Genomic DNA, 19,641 nt, shown 5'->3' with positions numbered 1-19,641 from the left:
ACACACCAACTCAGCTGCACTCTGCCAGCCTGGTGCATGAAACACACACAAACACACTGGAAGTGAGGAAGTGGAAAGCCTGTTTCTAAGAGCTGTTATTTTTAGATGATGTAGCTTTAGAAACAGTTTTAACTCTTTGTTCTCTCTTCGTCAGATATGACCAGAAACATCACATATTACATTATGTAGGGTCTTAATACTGTATAAATATGGAGCAGCTACTGTAAAATAAATCTTAAAAACATTCTTACACTTCATGCCTGCACTAGTAAACAAAACACAAAAAGGCATTTTCCATAGTTCAAACAATACAAATGGTGTGAAATGTGGGTGAAACAGCAAAACATAGTGCTTAAAAATAGTATTTAAAATTATTAAGATAGTGAGAAATTTAACAAACCACATTCCTGCTGTCCATAGATTGATTATAATGTAAGAGACTTAAACTGTTCTAACACGCACTACTGAAGCCTCATTGCTTTGTGCTGAATTCATGCACAAAAAGAGGACATTAGATTTTCACTTCACATTGTAAGGTCATTATAAAGGGATCCCTTGATGGCCAGTACAAGAGGAACAAATACTGCAATAAAAAACTGTTTCAATATACATTTAGACATGTGACTATTGAATTAAGAGGAAACAGGTGTACTTCTCCTACACTAAAGCACATGCAAAGTTATGCCTCCACCAATCAGTCCAGTAGTTTACATTCATATCTGTCCAGATTTATATGAAGCCATATCTAAAATCGTATAAGTTTAGCTTTGTGTCCAAGTGGATGTGGCATCCTGAGATATTGCTTACACAAGAAAGAGATTAACCAACAACTGAAAAACTTGTTTCTAGCTGCTGGTCCTTACACTTTGTGGGTTGGTAGGCTCCAACTTCCATTTATGGAGCAACATTTTTATTAATAATTAGCCACCTGATGAATGTAAGGCCAACAATGTATCAGTTCATCATTGTGTATCAGTAAAAGAGAAGTGTAACTGAACACAAAGACAAAGGCAGAAAGGCCAGCATGTTTATTACCAAATGACAACAGCTTTTTATATCTTTGAGAAGAGGAAAAAAAACAAAAAACATGAGACCAGGGTGCAACAAGAATTATTTAAGGCTCTGTTAAATCCTCAGCTTTGAAAAACAAAACAATGTACCATGTATCCTGAAAAGTCACAAAAAGCGAAAACTAGTATAAAATTAAAAGTTTAAAACTGGCTACCCATGTCATTAGTTTTTAATAAATAGGTTACTATAAGAGAAAGAAAAAATATGTTTAACGTAAGTTAAATCTGATTAACTGTGCCAGAACTTTTATCAAACCACATTGCAGCGGGAATAATTTGATGACAACAAACCAGCATCTCCTGAATTTAAAGCAACACACGTCATGTAGTCAAACACAAATATGCACTGTGAGCTTCCTTTGGTCATTCCAAAATCATTCTCCCACAGAGACTCCTCGAGAAAACGGAAAATGGAAGACCTGCGTCCACGCGATTCATGCCTTGTAGAGACTTTGACAGAATTCAGGCTAAAAACAGTAAAATGGCTCTTCCTTATCACTTCAAGTTGATTTAGTAGAACATTTTCAATTTTGAGCATGCATGTTTTCAGATGAGTTTAGCTGCTTCAGGCTACTGCGATCATAAAAAGGAAAATTCTTGATGTTACAAGTTTAATCCATAAAGTTCTACATCCTGTTTACGTTTCCTGAAGCTAAAAAACTCACAGTTTGTGTCAGTTAGAAGAAGTATTTTAGACAAGATTTCCAAAAATAAAGCGAGCATACCTGGGCAGCAAACTGGTCGAAGTATGCATGCTTAAAAGTCAAAATGTTTCAATATTATGAAATACTTTTGTCAAATTCCAAACTTGAGACATAATACAAGTAATAATAAAGTATATAATAGTGATTAAAGCAGCTTTAAAAAGAAGCTGCAACCTCACAAACACTCCTGCTTATTATTTCAGGGATACTTCTGACTAAAAGGAGAGAAAAAAAAAAGACTGAAATTCACAGATGGCCGTTCTCGCTCATTACAAGTCCGTCTGTCTGACTCCATCCTGGGTCATCGCAAAGGCCGTTAAGGTTGCAGCAGAAAACGTCTTCTAACAGTTATGATATCAAAAATAGGGCCGACGTCTTTCCTGTCAGATGCTCTGTGATACAGTCAGAAACCACATCGAACAGAAACTTTACCAGCTGCGGTAAGTTTTTGTCACTTTGTCTCCGGGTTCATGGTTCATCAAAAATCCTTGTGGTGGTCCAGACAAATGAGGCATCTATAAAAAAAGAAAGAGGAAAAACAACAAAGCTTATTAATACAGAAAATTTAAACAGCTAAAATTGGCATTCTCATTGTGCATCTGTGTGTTTAACACCGGCAACATCTCTCACAGGGTCTAAAGTGAACTTCCTGTTTTGGAACATAATTTATTTTTCAGGATGTCACATTTTCCTCTTTCCCCAGCTCCGCTCACAGGACTGTCTGCTTCATTAGTCCCTATGACCCCGAGCTGCTCATACAGTTGTGATCTTCATACCGCATACTTTCTGCGATCTTATGATAACAAGCTAAACCAACGGTTTTGCACGGAGCAGCACCACCCACTCTTCTTTCTCACTTCCAGCAGAACCTCTCTTCTTCCTCACACTGCACTGAAACGCCATCCATTTGTCACATTTCTCCTCAGCTTGTGAAGCGTTTTACACAGACACTACAGGGACATTTTATCACATTTTGTAAATGAGTGAACGGCCAACTGTGCTGTGCCCGTGAGCTCTCTGGGGCAGCCCGAAATATGAATGCAGCCATGCAAAGGAGGATTGGAATGGCAGTGCCTGTACCTCTTCCTCACTGCACCACACAGGCTGTGCAGCACTGTTCCTGCTTCTCCGGCAGTGTGGAGTAATTCATCTGTCGGACGATCTCTGCGAACAGCTCGTCCACCATAGTCTTGCTCTTGGCAGAAGTTTCAATGAAAGGGCAGCCCCACTCTTGAGCCAGAGCTCGTCCATCTGACCCAGCCACCTCACGCTCAGACTCCAGGTCGACTTTGTTCCCGACCAGGATCAATGGCACCTTCTCAAAGCGCTTCACCCTAACTATTTGGTCTCGCATTGGTCTGATGTCCTGAAAGATGAAGAGGGAAAAGAAACATGTCAATATAGTTGTATTCCATACAACAAAGGTTTTTTCATCAGATCTTCAAAATGCAGTTCACACTGGAAGAATTTGTTTTGTTGCAGTAAAAAGAATTAAGTGCAAAGTTTAAATAATCAAGTATGGGGGTAAAGAAGCTGAAGGTCTTAGTCGACAAATCAATAATCAATAATTTTCCTTTCCCTTTGTTAAGGTTAGATGGCAAAGTTCCAGTGGGAATTTTGGTATTGCATCATTTCCTGATAGTGAAGATGCAAGAACACTATCTTCTTGTACACAAACTGAAAAAAGCAGCAGCCAACAATAGGAACAACACATTTCATACATATATTACATACAATATACAATTAGTATGGAGTGTGGGAACTGGAACAGTTTTCATGAAACCATATCTTGCATAACTTTTGTATTACACAAGTATTAAACCTGTAGATTGCCGTATTGGATTGTCGTAAGGTTTTTATGTGATTTTGAGCATTTTTAGACTTCTGTTAAACTCAGATATAGTCAAATTAAAAAGTTTTGGTGACTTTGAGGTAGGGGTGCACCGAATTGCAATTTTCTGGCCGATCACAGATTTTTAAAAGGCCTGACCTGCCGATTCTGATTTTGGCCGATACCAATTTTTTTTATAACTCACAGCATACACCTTTAATGTTTGAATCTTATTTTATCGAAAAACAATAACACAGCAGTATTTTTCTTTAACAAATAAAAGAAATCACAATGTCTGAGGTAGTTAATAAAATATTGAACTTAAAATAAATAGCAACAATTTACAGGACAAACTAACAAAAGAACTGCAACCATAAATAAAGTGTCCTGAGTGTTTGGTTTCTTTATAGTACAACATACATACAACTAGGGATGGGCATCGATTTTCGAATATTCGAAGACTCTGGAAGTGACGTATGGTTTTCGCCATCGTTAACTGTGTACAAAGTCAGCAGCTGAAAGCTGCATGGCAAATTATGCACCAAGTCTCCGCTGATCAGTATTTCTAACTGTGCACAAGAGTGTCCGGTGCTTGTTGTAAACAAACAGAGATCGCTAAGTGAACACCTCCTGCAGCAGCACATTCACACTGTACTGCTACAGGGTTAACTGTAGCTAACTGCCTCTAAAGGCGGCTCTTCTTAACAAGAGCTTTCTTGAGAAATAGTTGCTAAGGGGACTGAAAAGTTGCTAAATTTAGCAACAAAGTTGGTAGCTCTGCTTCGCCGGTTATTATCTAGGTAGATAAGATAGGTAGATAAGATCGCTAGATAAAATCGCTTTGACCTAAAAGAATCGGCCGATCCCGCAAAATTAAGGAAATCGGCGCCGATCGATCGGTGCGCCCCTACTTTGAGGCATTAGGAGAAGATGTGTCCTCATTTTCCAGCATGCATTTTAACTATAAACCTGTTTTGCCTGCTTGGTAGCATATGTTTACTGTTCATAACTGCTTCACATTTGAACATTGTTACACACTTGCACAAGGTTTCCTGTCCTGTGTTGATATAATGCTTAAACTGAACACACATTGTGCAGTTGAAAAACTATCATGATGATTCCTGTTTTATTTTATTTTAATACACATTGTGGCTTATAGTCAAAATAGTTTTGCAATGCACCAGATAATGACGCCAATTCACCATGGGATCCTATTCTAAGATTACTAGAGCATTATAATGCTTAAATTGATGCATTTCATTTTACATCAAATTAATTTCGTTCTTTGAATTGTAAAGTAATATTTGAATGGTGCAGGGCTCCGTAATTATGTAGTATGAATCACACCCAAGTGAAGCCTTTAAATGCTGTGATTGACATCATAGCTCTAGACATGTTAAGGTGTGTGTGTTTTAAGGTGTGTGCTGGTTGACCAGGCTGTAGGCATGTTAAGGTGTGTGTGTTTTAAGGTGTGTGCTGGTTGACCAGGCTGTCGGCATGTTGAGGTGCGTGTTTTAAGGTGTGTGCTGGTTGACCAGGCTGTAGGCATGTTGAGGTGTGTGTGTTTTAAGGTGTGTGAGGTGAAACCAGGTACCTGGAATGACTGCTGGTTGACCAGGCTGTAGACCAGGATGAAGCCCTGTCCGTTCTTGATGTACAGGTCTCTCATGGAGGCGAACTGCTCCGTCCCCGCCGTGTCCAGGATCTCTAGCACGGAGGGAGACGAGTCCACCTCGATCTCCTTGCGGTAGAAGTCCTCGATAGTCGGGTCGTATTTCTCGATGAAGGTGCCGGTGACAAACTGGACGGTGAGCGCGGACTTGCCGACGCCGCCGCTGCCCAGCACCACCACTTTGTACTCCTTCATCGGGCCGGTCGGTCGAGGCAGGCTCACTTAGCGGCTAACGACTTAGCTACAACGCTATACTCGCTCCGGAAACATTTATCAGGCCTTTAAAAGAGCTGGGAAATGTTACGCGATATAAAATAACTCCCCTTCATTCACATAAACCCAGGTGTAGCGCTCATACTCGGTGTTTTTGTTACGTTTCCTCGCCAGTCAGCTAGTAGAAGTTGCCGTCGTTAGCTCCGGTGTTAGCTAGTAGAGCTAGCTCGCTTCTGGCTCAATCCAAGCTGTCCCATGCTCGAGGAGCCTCAAGCCGCTACACCCGATCTGATCCGCCGCAGGCACCGGGAGCTCATCGACCAACCTGCTGTCAGCAAGTCTCGGTGATACACATCACACTTCCCCTGCAGACAGCATGCAAACCCCGCACACACACACACACACTCCGCCAGTCCGCAGCGCTGGTTCTGTCTGTCCGTCCGTCCGGGCCTGGTTCTGGTTCCGGCCCGGCCCGGCGCCTCCGCAACCGGGCGTCTATAAACGGACACACCGCAGGTTCGACATCAACATCCGAGGGTTCACTGGCTGCAGTTTGTTCTTGCTCCGGTGTGTGTTTGACTCTGTGCTGGGGATGTTTGATTACAGAAAGGAAAGCTTTTTCCACCAACTGATTTCCTGAAGCCAACAGTCTAGTTTCCGGTAACGACAACTAGACTTCCGGCAGGACAGGTTTCAGAATAAAAGCCTCTTCTCTACTGCAATGACCCCAAATGCAACCATGCAAAAGTCAATTTCATAGCAGTCAGTTTTTGGACAAATGTAATAATTTAGTTTTTTAATTTGCCAATATTTTTTTAGATTAGATTCGATTTTATTTTCATTGCACATATCCCAAGTACAAAGCAGGGGAGAGCAGAGGGCAGAGGAAGAGAGTAATACAGCACACATGAGGAGAGAAAAGGAGGAAAACCTCAGCAACATAAGCAATATGTTTAATCCTCGACAAGTTACAAAGAAATGCAAAACATTTGCCTGTTGTCTTTTCCTGATAGTTCATCTCTGAATAGACTACTTCCCCCTCTCCATGTTTCTTATCTGTAGAGGCAGAGCAATAATCTTAAAAAGCAAAACAATCAATCAATGATTATATTACTGAATGCTAGATGTTAAATGTATTCTTATCTACTCCTAAATTATAACTGTTAGTAATTCAGTCTTGTTTATGAATGCTTAAATGTTAATATATGTCACGGGAAAGGATTTGATTTACACTCTAACCACCAGCTGGAAAATCATGTTTTTCCAAAATCAGGTTTTTTCTTGCAGTCATCCAGGGGATTATCTTCTCTCACCTTTTTGCAGTGATGCTGAAAATTACTCCAGGGTGTTTTAGTACGCCGTGAGTGGGTCACTGATGGGTGTGGTTATTGATGCAACAGACTTGAGACTGTAAACCAAAGAGGCCAGTGAAACACTGATTAAATTAAAATATATGAAATGTTTTAAGGGTTGGTATGATTCATGTTCCTGCTTATTTTGGTTTCCTTTTCAGCAAAATGCTTTAAAAATCGTTCCAGAATGATTTATTCAAAAACAACTGGTTCTATTTGTTCTTATATGCAAAGTTACAGATGGCATAATCATAACAAACATTGTTGAGTGGAAGGTCTGAGAAAGTATGAGTATTGGCCTTCATCATTTTCACAACTAATTAATTATCAAGATGCTTTCTTTAAATGAATGGAATTGTCGTTTCGTATGCAATATTTCAATATATATCTATGTTCATAAGATATCTGTGACTTCAAATGTAACCTTTTAGCAGTGGTGGAATGTAACTAAGTACATTTACTCAAGTACTGTACTTTTTTGAGGTACATCTAGAATATATAAAACAATCTGAGTGGGGTCATTCTGCATAATAAGTACTTTTGCTTTTATAAATAAATGTTGATGCTGATACTTGTGCACTTTTATTCAAGTTTCTGAATACTTTTTCCACGACTGCCTATTAGTCATATAAGTCAAACAGGAAAAAATATCTTACAATCCAGAAGATAAATGGAAAATATCTCTTTAAAGATGACACAAAGAGATAAGGAACAAAACAAAACACCACAGGAGGATCACAATTAAGTGTTTTATTAAAGGTCAAACAGAAATCGCAGAACTCATCATAGGCACAGTAACTTACTCTTAATAGCTATACACTGCAAAATAAATTGGCATGTAGCACAGCAGCACATACAAGCACCACAAGCAGAAACAGAGTGAAACCATAGATGACTTAGAAACAGCAGTCACTTTCAAGTCTGTCCTAGAGTGTCAGAGAGAGTTTTTCATATGGCTTAGTCCTGAACAGTCTTTGGCCCTCATCATCTTCCACGGGTTGCCATTCAGTCTGCGATTGTACCCAATTTAATAACAACTCACCAACAAAGGATTTTAAATAAAGGGATAAGTTTTACACTCAATACATGTGCTGTTAAAAGTCAATTTAAATGCAAAAGGAAAACTACATCCTGCATGATAAAGGCACAATTACAACTGAATTGTTTTTTAAAATAATGACAACAAGAAATCAATTTCAAAAGGAAAATCACAGTCTCATTCACTTGTTTGTGACTGGAAACCCACAGGATGTTGAGTCTGCTCCACATGTGGAGTCAGGGCTGTGAACCGATTCACCAGGATGACTCAGTCAATCCACCACTAGGACAAGTGCCATGGCAACAAAATCGCTGGCTTTAATAGCAATTGAAGGGCTTCACATGTCCAAATCTGCAGGAACAGAGTTGCGTAAGGATGTTTGCTGCTGCTGCTGCTGTTGCTGCAAGAATAGCATTGGAAAACCAAGTTGTTTGGAATTTTGACTAAAATCCTGAGGAGAATTCAGATTTATTGTTGTTTTGGAGAAATGACAAAAAAGAACCCATTTCACAAAATGACAAAAGTAAAATTTGAAACCCTGTGAACACATCTCACATCCATCTCCTGCCATTGTCTGGTTTTCATTTCTGTTCCTCTTTCCTTCCTGTCCGCTTCTCAGCCTGCAGGTGGAGCTGCTCTGTGCTTTATTTTGGTGCATTACAAGAGAGGAATGCGCCTGCAATAATGTGTTCATGATGAGCATTTAAAGGGACAGTTCGATCTAAATTATAATTTTTTCCCCCCATTTTCCTGTAGTGCTAATCATCAATCTAAATTGTTTTGTTGTGAGTTGCAGTGTACTCAAAGTGCCAAAAAATACAAAATAAATTTAAAAACTGAGCAGCAATGTCTCTTTCAATAAATCATGATAACAACCAGACTTTGTTGTGAGCAGTTTCATGAGGGAACTTATTTCTCTCTAGTATAGTTTCTTTACATGAAACTGCTCACAACAAAGTCTGTGTTGTTGTCATGATTTCTAGAAAGAGACATCGCTCTTTAGTTTTTAAAATGTGGATTAGGTTATAATAGTTCATTATATATATATTCCAGACAGACTATTTCCTCTCATCCTCTCCGTTTGATGTCAGGGTCAGATATTACAGCAAATGAACAGAAAAAAAAGCATTTTAAAGCAAATCATTTGTGGTTTACAGCTAGGCAATGTCATGCTTGGCAAAGAACAGGGCTCTAGCAAACAAACAAACAAACAAACAAAAGGACAGATCCCTCAGAGCAATCTTTTTTATACTGTAATAAAATGATAGACATATTCATATCATTAACAATACATTGATTTGATTTTTAATCAACTCTTTTATCTATATTTATTCAAAATAAATTTTGAGTATTTTGACATAGTTATGTACATAAGTGCAAACAAGGTGAACATCACACATTCGTATACACCTCAGCAAGGATCGACATCACCCAGCACAGCTGGGCACAAGAGACTTCTGAACCACCTTCTTGGCCAAAAACTGAAACAGAACTCACTAATGAAAACTCCGTACAGAGAAAACTAAGCGTCCTGTCTGCAGGAGGTGAACAGTCGAGAGGATCGCTGTTTGACAGTTTGATTTCACAGAATAAAAGATGAAAACCTTTCGATTAGTCCAAAAGCCGCTTTACCTTCCTGACAGATAGGTGTTTGCTTTAAAGTCCATTCTTATTTCTCAAAAACACCATGTACAAACACAAAAAAATCAAAAACAATTAAGGTCAAATAAACAAAACAAAATAAACACCTGATCTCCCCTAAGGACCTTTGGATATTACAAGGTTTAAGTTTTCCATACAAAATATTTAATCACGTCGCAATAACAAGACAAACTAATTAGACATTCCCTTTTTGAATAAGTTAGTGATGTATGTTATTTCAGTTAATGTGAAAAAAAAAATCACAATTAGGGTAATAGAAAGGTAGCCATGTTGTCATTTTGTTGCCACAGCAACTATTACCGTTAACAATGACTCCATCATTGTATACAAATGATTCTCATATTATATCTTTTTTCTTGTTGGTCTACACAAACTATTAACTATGTATAAATGAGTTTTTTTTATTTCCATGCTGTGTTTTTTTTAATGTCAGTTTTAAAAAGAAAAGCTTAACTTACCATTAATACATGTCACTTTCATACACAGCTATCACATCTTTATACAGTGATCAAGAAATAAGGCTCTTTGTTTGTGCCCCGGGCAATAGAAGTAAGCTCAGGGTCGAATTTACTGTCCACATGCTAAAGGATCTGGTCACTGGATGCAATGATCAGAGCATTTTGCATATTCCAGAGTTATGATTCGTGACTCTATGGGAAAATACAGTGAGGCCTAAAGGAAATCAAGTATGAGGCAATGAGAAAGGGAAAGAGGTACAAACAAATTTATCTCGTGCCACAAAGAAAATCCTCCAACTCACTCTTTACGTACGTCTGAATGTACGCAGAAATTCAAACGCCCTCAGGAGGCACAATTTATTAATCAAGTATTCTGTTGTTTTTTTCTCCAGCTGAACAGCAGTAAGTGAAGGCATAATGATGTGAAGAGGGGAGGCGACGAAGGCTAGAGGGAGGGGTTTACTTGGCTGGACAAAGCTTTAAAGATTAAGACAAACTAAACTGTCTGGACATTCGAATGATCAACTTCACTGGACAGAAGAGAAATATTTCTGCTCAAAGACTTCAAAAACTTGTAAAAAAAAAATGTAGCTCAACACACTCAAAAACAGGATTAAAGGAGACGGTTGTTTCTGTATGATAACAGGCATATAACAGGCTACCTAATGCTTGATCCACCATGTAGATAAAGTGATACCTTGAATAAATATATTAGCATTTTGGGAAATAAGCATATTGACTTCTTCTTAAAGGGTTGGATGAGAAGATTGATATAAATGTAACATCTGTGTGGAAAATATGAAGCATGAGCCAGGAGGCAGTTTGATTAGCTTAGCATTAAGACAGGACACAAAGGGGGAAAAGCTAGTGCAATTCTGTAGTGTAGGACCAATAAATCAGCCAATATATATCATATTTGATTACATGTAAGCTAACAAGTTATAAGAAACGTCAGTACAGAAATGCTAAATAAGGTTTTGGGTAAATTACAAATAGTGTCAACATTAGCACTGACATGACACCCCGCATAGTATCTAAGGACTCTGTATCAACATTTTTTTTGTTTTTTCAACTATCTGCCAAATGTATTGGTGTTAGATTTTAAAAACTCAAATGGATTTTTGGCTCAGAAGTCCAGTATCAGTCAAGCAAGAGTCCAGAGCTAGCAAAATATACCCACCAGCACTTTTACAGCCCATTAACACATTATGTCTTGGTGATGATAATCTTTACATTTCTGTTTGTGTACTAATTAAACAAACACAATTAAATGTGCTGTTAGGTGTATTTTTATCACTTTTAGGTATTTAACATTTCCTTCTGTTTACGGTCTTTATGCTTAGCTAAGTGTCTGCAGTTCTAGCTTCATATTTAATACACAAGCATGAGAGCAGTATCATTCTTCTCATCTGACTTCAGAAAGGAACGCACTGTTCCTTTAAGGGATACATTTAAATCAATTCAACATAAATTTAAGGTACAGTTGGTGGTAAAGGGCATTCAAGAACCCAAATCCAGGGTCAGTCCCACTTGGCCCATAAAACACAGTTAATAGGGTTAATGGGTGGGAAGCCGGTGAGGGATTATGCACTTAAAAACTCCGACTGAACAGGCTGTCGACACAGTACGTGTCAACAGAAACAAGGAGCACTGACCAATCCACATCATGTGACGAAGACGCTAAAAAATGAAGGGTAGCATGCTGATTTTTCTTAATTTTGCCCCATGATTATACCATTCTTTATAGGTGCATTTTGGGCACTTTGGGTACTTTCTGAGGGAGGGATAAAACAACTGAAAGTAAGAAATGGTACTGTAATGTACCTGTACTGTGTACATTTGTACTTCAACAAGTACAATCCTGCTCCACCTTTTTTCTGAGAGTGAAAGATATTTCTAAAAGTAGTCACACCATCCATTGACATTAAATATAAATCTATATAACAATACACATACTTTAATATGTCTTAACACAGTATCAGCATGGTACTTATGTGACCTCAGAAATAGTCTATATATAGTGAGTCATTACATTTCAACATGCCGGTCTTTTAGAGGGGCATGTGTAGAGTTTTTGCATTAGATACATTCACGACACAATAACATTATTTAAAATGAATAATGTTCAGTGGGAAATGCTGTAATATCTGCAGCATTTACAACTAATCAAATACGTGATTCATTGTCTTTTCAACACACTGAAGTATGCACACAACGCACTGATCTATTTCTTTACACAAACGACGAGACAGCACAGCTGCCTCGGAGAAGAAACTAGTACAGATGTGATTTACCGTTATAATAATTTTCCAAATTACACATCTATGCTTGAGCACTGGTCTGTTCTTACAGTGTTTTGACAGTGGTGGTTCGAGGAGACTTGAAAGAGGCACATTTGAATTTGGATAAAAGTGATTTCAGTCTGGTTTCCAGAGCCGTTACCTTCAATTTCTTGCTCCAAAGAAAATACATTTCTTTCAGATATTTGAACACCAAAAAACCAACTCGTTTGCCTTTTTTCCCCCCATCAGACATCAAACGGGTGATTTATTCCACCATCTCCTGACTTTACCAAAACTCAATTCTGGTTATAACAGCTGTGGCTGCAATATTTAGAGTCTGACAAAAAGGACACATCAGTAGAAAAGACGACACACAGAGTCAGACAGGACATTTTCAAGTTCTAAGCTTTCTCCCTGAAGAGCCACAAAACGTAAAAATCTTGTGCCACCTATTCAATCCAAAAGCCGCATGAAAGGAGATAATTACACAAACAAATTGGCTTTTTTTCTAAATAAATCTCTGAGTTTTAGAGGGAGACATTCATTTATTTAATTATTCAGGTTTTGCATTAAATGGGGGCAGCTCCTTGCATATACCAACCACCGCTTGGCACACACAGACTTTAGGCACGTCATCAAGAAACAAATCCAGCTCCCGTCTTGTGCAATAAGAGGTGTTAAAGTTTAAGAAGTGCCAATTATAAAAGCCTGTAATCTTAGAACTGCGCTCAGAAATATTAGTTTGTTATTTACTATGATTTCAGCTCATTCAAACACAGGAAATCTGCTTGTAGATTGTCATTCCTCTACACTTAGTTTCAATATCAAATCATGGAGAAAACGGGACAAACAAACCTTTCTTTTCAGTTGTTACAATAACCCTGCACAGCCATAACTAAAGATACTGCATCCCTCAGATTCAACCATTTGAATAACACGACTTCACCTGCTTTAAGGCAGTTTGTTTCTTAAGTCAAGAATTTAAGAGTCATTTTCTTGAGAATCTCTCAACTCATCACCTTCAGTACAGAAGTCATTTTATGTCACTCAGCCAATTTATAGGTTATTTAAGGGATAATTTGGATTTACTGAAGTGGGGTTGTATGAGGTACTTAACAGTAGTACAGTTGATGGCGGTCTGCACGCCACTAGTATGGAGAAGCAGGCAGAAATACCAACACAGAGTATAGTTAATGTACTGCTATGGATGGGGCAGCAGCAAAATGTATTTACCCACCTAAAAGACTTCAATATCAGTTTTATTTCACCACTTTACCTTGCCATCAGACAGACATGTTTAGGTTCACGCGGAGGGAACTGAAGCTGTGCTCTCTTCAAAGCCACCCGATTCCATTGATAAAAACAGTAATTTTACCTTGCAGACCACAGGTATTGCTGGTCTACTACTGCTACAATTGTTTGCTTGTTTGTGGTATTATGTGACTTTGGTGAATCAGGACAAACTCGTTAAAAATACAGAAGTCACACAATAACAAATAAACTGAATTAACTGATTGAGGCTGCAGTAGACCGGCAACTCCTGTGTTCTATGAGGTAAAAGTTGTGTTTTTGTCAATGGAGTCTGGTAGCTTTGAAGCAAGCATATGATGGCTTCAGTTCACTTTGCGTAAAGTTAAACAGGGCTATCTAACTGTAAGGTAAAGTATTCTCTATTCTAAATACAGTTTACATTTAAACTGATACTGATTTTGTTCCAAGTTAGGTGTTTTAAATACAAAAAACAATAACATATGTACCAACCACTATCTACTGCAGTAATACACTGACTACCTCATACGAGCCCACTTCAGAAAATTTTAAATATCCCTTTAAGGTTGTTGCATTACATAAAAAGCTAAGATTCAGATACTGGCTGTGAAACAGGGGGACAAAAACTGATTCAATCAAACTCAACATTCATGAAACAATTTGAAGTGGCGATCACTGTTATTCCTAGAGTTTCTCAGGAGCTAAAAGTTGATACACAATATTTTTCTGTAACAACAGATATTGCCTTAAATGCAAAGTAACAACATCTCTTAAAATATGCTGTCAAGTGTTTCGAAATATTTTTGGGAAACTAAGTCTCCTCTGCAGCTGAGCAGATAAATCAAAGGCACAAACAAATGAACAACAACTCGTTGGCGTTTCATCAGGCGAGATGAGACCATGAGAACAAACCGAATGGTACAACACAAATGTTACATTTGTAGCCACCTTGAAACGTAAACATGACATGATATGAAACACTCTTTCATTGTGACAACACATACTGGTTTGAGACCAGCAGCATTTCCGTTTGCTGCTCAAATGGTCTCAATTTCCACAATTAACTTTTCAGAGTTTCTGACTTTGGAACAGTCAAAAGTGTTGGGTCACCTCATGTGATGGCTCCAACCCATAAAGGGCATGTAGTCCTAAATGTGTGTGTGTGTGTGTGTGTGTGTGTGTGTGTGTGTGTGTGTGTGTGTGTGTGTGTGCACACTTGTCTGCTGCACTTTTTAAGGTGTGGGCATGTATGGCTGTAAGAACGAGAGAGCTGTATTGCTCAGCCTGATCGAGTCAGTATGCATCAGGATGGCTGCTTTAAAGCAACAGTAATACGTCCAGGCTTGTATTGCGTGAACCATTGCAGCTTTCTTATGTTTGTAATTATCTTAAAAGAAGTTTCACACTCGGTCGGTGTGCACTGGAGGCGAGGCACATGTTTGCTGCATTCAGAAAAGAAGATGACCGCCCTGGTAGTGCGCAAGGTTTCAGGGACTTTAACTGGGGTTTCGGGAAAGGCTTACTGAGTTTAGCGCCACCGGAGCCGCCATCAGCAGTTTGGGGACGGGACAGAAATGGGTTTCCATTGGAACGCACTGGAGCTCCACCGGATCAGGAGTCAGGAGCTCGGAGGGGTCTACTGGAAGGAAGAAAGGCAGGAGTTAGAGGAGGAACAGCGAATCCACGCTTCATAACAGTGACAGTAAGGTGATATTTATAATGTAAAGTCATTAATAACTACCGCAGCATGTAGTCAGGGTGCAAAAAGAACATGTGCTTTTTTAAAATAATTTTTACTATCACTGGTAGAATGAAATTGCCAAACAGCCATTATGTTAGAGTTTATAAAAATTATGAGTTTGCTTAAAATTTCCTTCTGTAATCCAGTTACAGAAAAACATTCAGACCATAAAGGGAAAATAAAACTCTCAGTTAAAAACATGTTGGAGTGGTGGTTAAGAACCTTCAGAAGTAAATACATATCATAAAAAAATATCACTCTGTATATTGGAAAATAATAATACATTTTGCAAAGATATTTTTTCTTTTCTATTAGATGAATCTGTGAAAAGTAGCATAAGGGCAGTCATGACAGGTGAGGGGTTATTCAAAGGGAACATATTTTTATTGGACCACGAATGGTAACAAGTATCATCCTGTCACCCTTTGTACAGCATCTTATTTTACCCCCTAACATCTGTTGTCCAAGAAGTGCAACTTATAATTTAATTTCACTGTTTTGGGTTGTTTTTTATTTTACCTATGCACATGCATATAAAATAGTACCTTGTAATGTCCTGGCATCTACAAAATGTTTTCAGGAAGGTTTTAAGGGCAGCTGCTAAACCTCCTTGTTGATTGGACTTTTTTTTTTTTACCATGAAATGTGTCCCAATCCGTGTGATGGAAGGCAAAATTAACCCTCTGAACCCCACGACTGGCCACAGGTTATAAAAGCATGTTTGCATTTTTTTTTTAATGACAAAAACTACACCATTTATCATAGCCAGAAACTGTAATAATAATATATAATTGTTGGATTTTACAATATTTTAACAGTCTTTAACAGATAATTTGTAAGAATGCTTACGTTAAGGAAAAAATATCCAAATCGATGCTTAACATAGTGATATTTCATCAAAATCACTTTATTCTACATACATTTAAAATTTCACCAAAAATAAACCATTTGCACTGACCAGATCCTGTTAAAAACATTAGTTGTGCACTTTTAAGCACAACTGGGAGTCCAGGAATGACTCAGCTGAAACCAACAGTCATCTGACAGAAAATTCAGTGAAACTTGAATTTTAAACTTGAACTGGAGGCTGTTTGCACAGAACAGAGAGGAGAGGACAAGAGAGGTTTTAAAAAAATGTTAATGGTTCAATATGTAAAGCATGTGGAGTGCCCCTTTTCCCCAATGTTGGTAACACTTCTGGGCACTTGTGGGAACAAAATGTTGTATGTATAGATTCCATTTTCCCCATTGTTATGCAAAAATTACTTAAGAAAGTAAACTTTTGTTTTCCTTTTTTAATGATTTGTGACTGTGTTTTAACTGAACAACCGATCAACAATTTTGAGTTCTCTCTACTATTAGGCATGATTATGCTGTTTATATAGTGGTGCAGGACTTGTACATTGCAGTGAAAAATGAGGCCACAGTGAAAGTGCTTGGGGTTCAAAGGGATAATACTATAATTTACTAAAAGGAGGAGAGGCATTTAAATTATAACAGGGTTGCCACCAAACAAGACCAGCTACTGTATGTCCATAATTTACACAAAAGACTGCGACAGACAGTGAAGCATGACACACCAAATTACTACATTCAGATGAAAACAGTTATTGTAACTGTTATCATTTGCTCACACCACAACAGACTGAAAGTGAAGACAGATGAAATGTGAAAATAATTCACAAGCAGGTGTTTCTTTAACCTGATGAAAAGAAGACTACGAACAGGACTCTAAAAATAAAAAGAGAACTGAAACGAAAAAGAGCAAACCTGATTCGAGGCGGCAGATTCAGCGAAAGGAACATTGGTGACTGGGGTCGAAGCCGACGAAACAGTGGAGGTGGTGGCACCGTGCATCATGGGAACTTTTATTCAGGCGAGTCAGACGAAAGACAGAGGACGAGGATGTGGGTGGGGAGGAGGAGGAGGAGGGGAGGAGGAGGGGAGGGGGGGACAGGAATGATATGATTACCATGGCAAAATGTGTCGGATCAAAAGTCATGGCACAAGTCAAGTGATATTGCCAGGATGAACGAACAATCAAGACACATGCAAACGAAATAAGAGATAAAGAAAATCACATATTTAATTAGCCAACCAGTTACAAAATAAAATAAAAAATGCACTGTTTCACCAACAAATGATAGTTAAACAAACAAGGCAATACACAGTCATACAATCTAATCAGACTGGAGTATCTGTCTGATATATTGTATTCAAATGGACAGGGCATGTGTATGGAGGGAGCAAATGCATAACAGAAGAAAAATCCTCAATAATGCCACAGTGTTAATGTGACAGTAGTTTATCTGTTCTTTAGAAAGAATGCTGTGAGCTGATAATCATAATATTGGTAATTTTTTGTGTCAGATTTAGTGAATGACTTTGCAAGATGAATTTCAGCATCTCACTGTATTTGACTCATTAATGTCAAATAAAGACGGACGGATACATCGCCCGGTATCAACCTATCAAAGGCTATTATGAAAATGTTGCTTTGCGTGATTTAGAAATACGTATGATGTTAATTTTTTTTTAAATTATTGACTGAAACTGAACAAATTATGTTGATATAGCTATTTATTTAATTCCTATTGATTCTTTATTTTTTCAGTTATCATTTATAGAATTGGCTGACAAAGTAACACTTCGTAAAATGTATAATAATGTTAAATATTATTTAATAAAGTTTAAGGTTTGAGAAAGTAGCTCTCTGGGTACATTTGCAGAGTGGTGAAAAATCGGGGCACAATCCACATAAAAAAGGTATATTTTCATTCCAGATCGGCCACCATTTCTGTTCTCCATGATTTCCCCCTCTAAAATCAGTATCGACAACAAAATCCCATATTGATCAAGCTATTTTCCAATTTAAAATATTTGTATAATTTCCCACTCGAGTGATCTTCTTTCTACCAGGATCACTAATAAATATCCAAAGCATGTAGGTACAGATAGCGTCTAACACACACACACACACACACACACACACACACACACACACACACACTATGAGGGGTATTTTATGCCAGCGCACTATACAAAAACACATGTACAGCGCCTATGTGATGACATCAAACCTCAGTTTACCTCAGTTTAAAAAAAATCTGTCCACATGACCTTTGTTTTACAAAATATGTCCACACGAGAATGTGAAAAATTTCTACATCAACGATATGTGAAATACCAGAAAAAAAGATACTCATGTGCAGTGAACTTATTGTCCTTTGCCGTATTAAAAAATAAAACGGGAGGTAATTATATCTTAATTTATACATATTTGATACATACTTATACATCTTTCTAGCCCAAGATGCTATGACACAACTAAGCAGGATTTGCAAGATGTGTGCACTTATCAGGCAGGGAGGGCTTAATGAAATGATGCTTTTGGTTGCATAATGGGGAATGTAGGATGTAGTAGAACCCATACAAGGCACTTCAAATCAGGAGAGCTGGAACTCATTGCTTTTATATTTATAATTTACATTTTAATCCCTCAACATTGCAGTAGTGCAATGCTTAATAACTGGTGAGCTGATTTGATCTGTGATTTGAATTTCTAACTATAATCAAATGAAACAAAAATCAGAACAATTGACTGCAATCGCAGTGGCTGTTTTTACTGACAGTGAAAATATTTTCCAAATAAGTTTAAATATTGCATGGTTTGAACACACACACACACACACAGACACACAGACACACACACACACACACACACCTTGAATATTTCAGTAGTATAAGTATAAAAGTACAAAGCACCAGAATATCACAGGGAAAAAGCCTGTTGCACTGGTCTGGTGATCATAACATTTGTTTTCATTTAGTGCCAGTTTTGTGAATATTTTCATAAAATAGCTACAATAAAAACTGGGGAAAACTGCTTTACGCTTGGTTTAATGAAGTCCTGTTTAACTTAGTTTTTGGGATGTTAAAGTGTGCTGGTACAGGCCTAAACCACACCACATATGCTGGCACAAAGGATGGCTCATTAAACAAACATTAATGTGATCACAGACAGGCAGACATGACAAATGGACATGATGTAATGAAGAAGACAATGGACTTAAAGCTCTAGAATACATTTTTATATATTTAAATGGTCAGTAGCAGACACAATTAATTATTATCATCTGATCTTTGGGGTCGCACTGCCAATTGAATTGCAACGTTGCCTTTTGTGTGTTTGTGTCCCCTGAAGGCCACCATACGTAGGTCCTACTACAAGCTTGGAAGAGGAAAGGTGAGAGGACGGGTACTCAGTCAGTTGTAATGAGCAAGCTCGCCGCTAGATGCCACTAAATCCTGCACACTGAACCTTTAATTTGATAAAACATGCTAATCA

At 38.0% G+C, this 19,641-nt stretch overlaps 2 protein-coding genes across 7 annotated transcripts in view; both read right to left on the bottom strand.

Moving 5' to 3' along the window:
* Positions 1–1,013: 1,013 nt before the first annotated feature.
* Positions 1,014–6,143, bottom strand: rap2c (RAP2C, member of RAS oncogene family). Its single transcript, XM_059346131.1, has 3 exons — positions 5,200–6,143; positions 2,855–3,140; positions 1,014–2,289 (listed from the first exon to the last, which is right to left on the bottom strand). Exons 1-2 carry the CDS (start codon positions 5,470–5,472, stop codon positions 2,862–2,864), a joined length of 552 nt encoding a protein of 183 aa, XP_059202114.1. The 5' UTR covers positions 5,473–6,143; the 3' UTR covers positions 1,014–2,289; positions 2,855–2,861.
* A 3,840-nt stretch (positions 6,144–9,983) lies between these two features.
* mbnl3 (muscleblind-like splicing regulator 3) overlaps positions 9,984–19,641 on the bottom strand; it is a 30,320-nt gene continuing 20,662 nt past the window's right edge. For 2 of the 6 annotated variants that reach the window (XM_059345567.1, XM_059345569.1), the window contains 2 exons: positions 17,064–17,158; positions 15,055–15,191 (listed from right to left, as the gene is read on the bottom strand). In XM_059345567.1, the coding sequence (XP_059201550.1) occupies positions 15,189–15,191; positions 17,064–17,158 (98 nt within the window). In that variant the 3' untranslated portion in view covers positions 15,055–15,188. Of the gene's footprint in view, positions 15,192–16,602; positions 17,159–19,641 lie in introns of those variants that run through there. The other 4 variants (XM_059345564.1, XM_059345568.1, XM_059345563.1 and 1 more) reach the window with 3 other exon arrangements.

This window comes from Centropristis striata, chromosome 12 (assembly GCF_030273125.1).
Source record: "Centropristis striata isolate RG_2023a ecotype Rhode Island chromosome 12, C.striata_1.0, whole genome shotgun sequence".
NCBI lineage: Eukaryota > Metazoa > Chordata > Actinopteri > Perciformes > Serranidae > Centropristis > Centropristis striata.
Note: the sequence above shows the minus strand (reverse complement) of the source record. Positions and strands in the feature narration are given on the sequence as shown.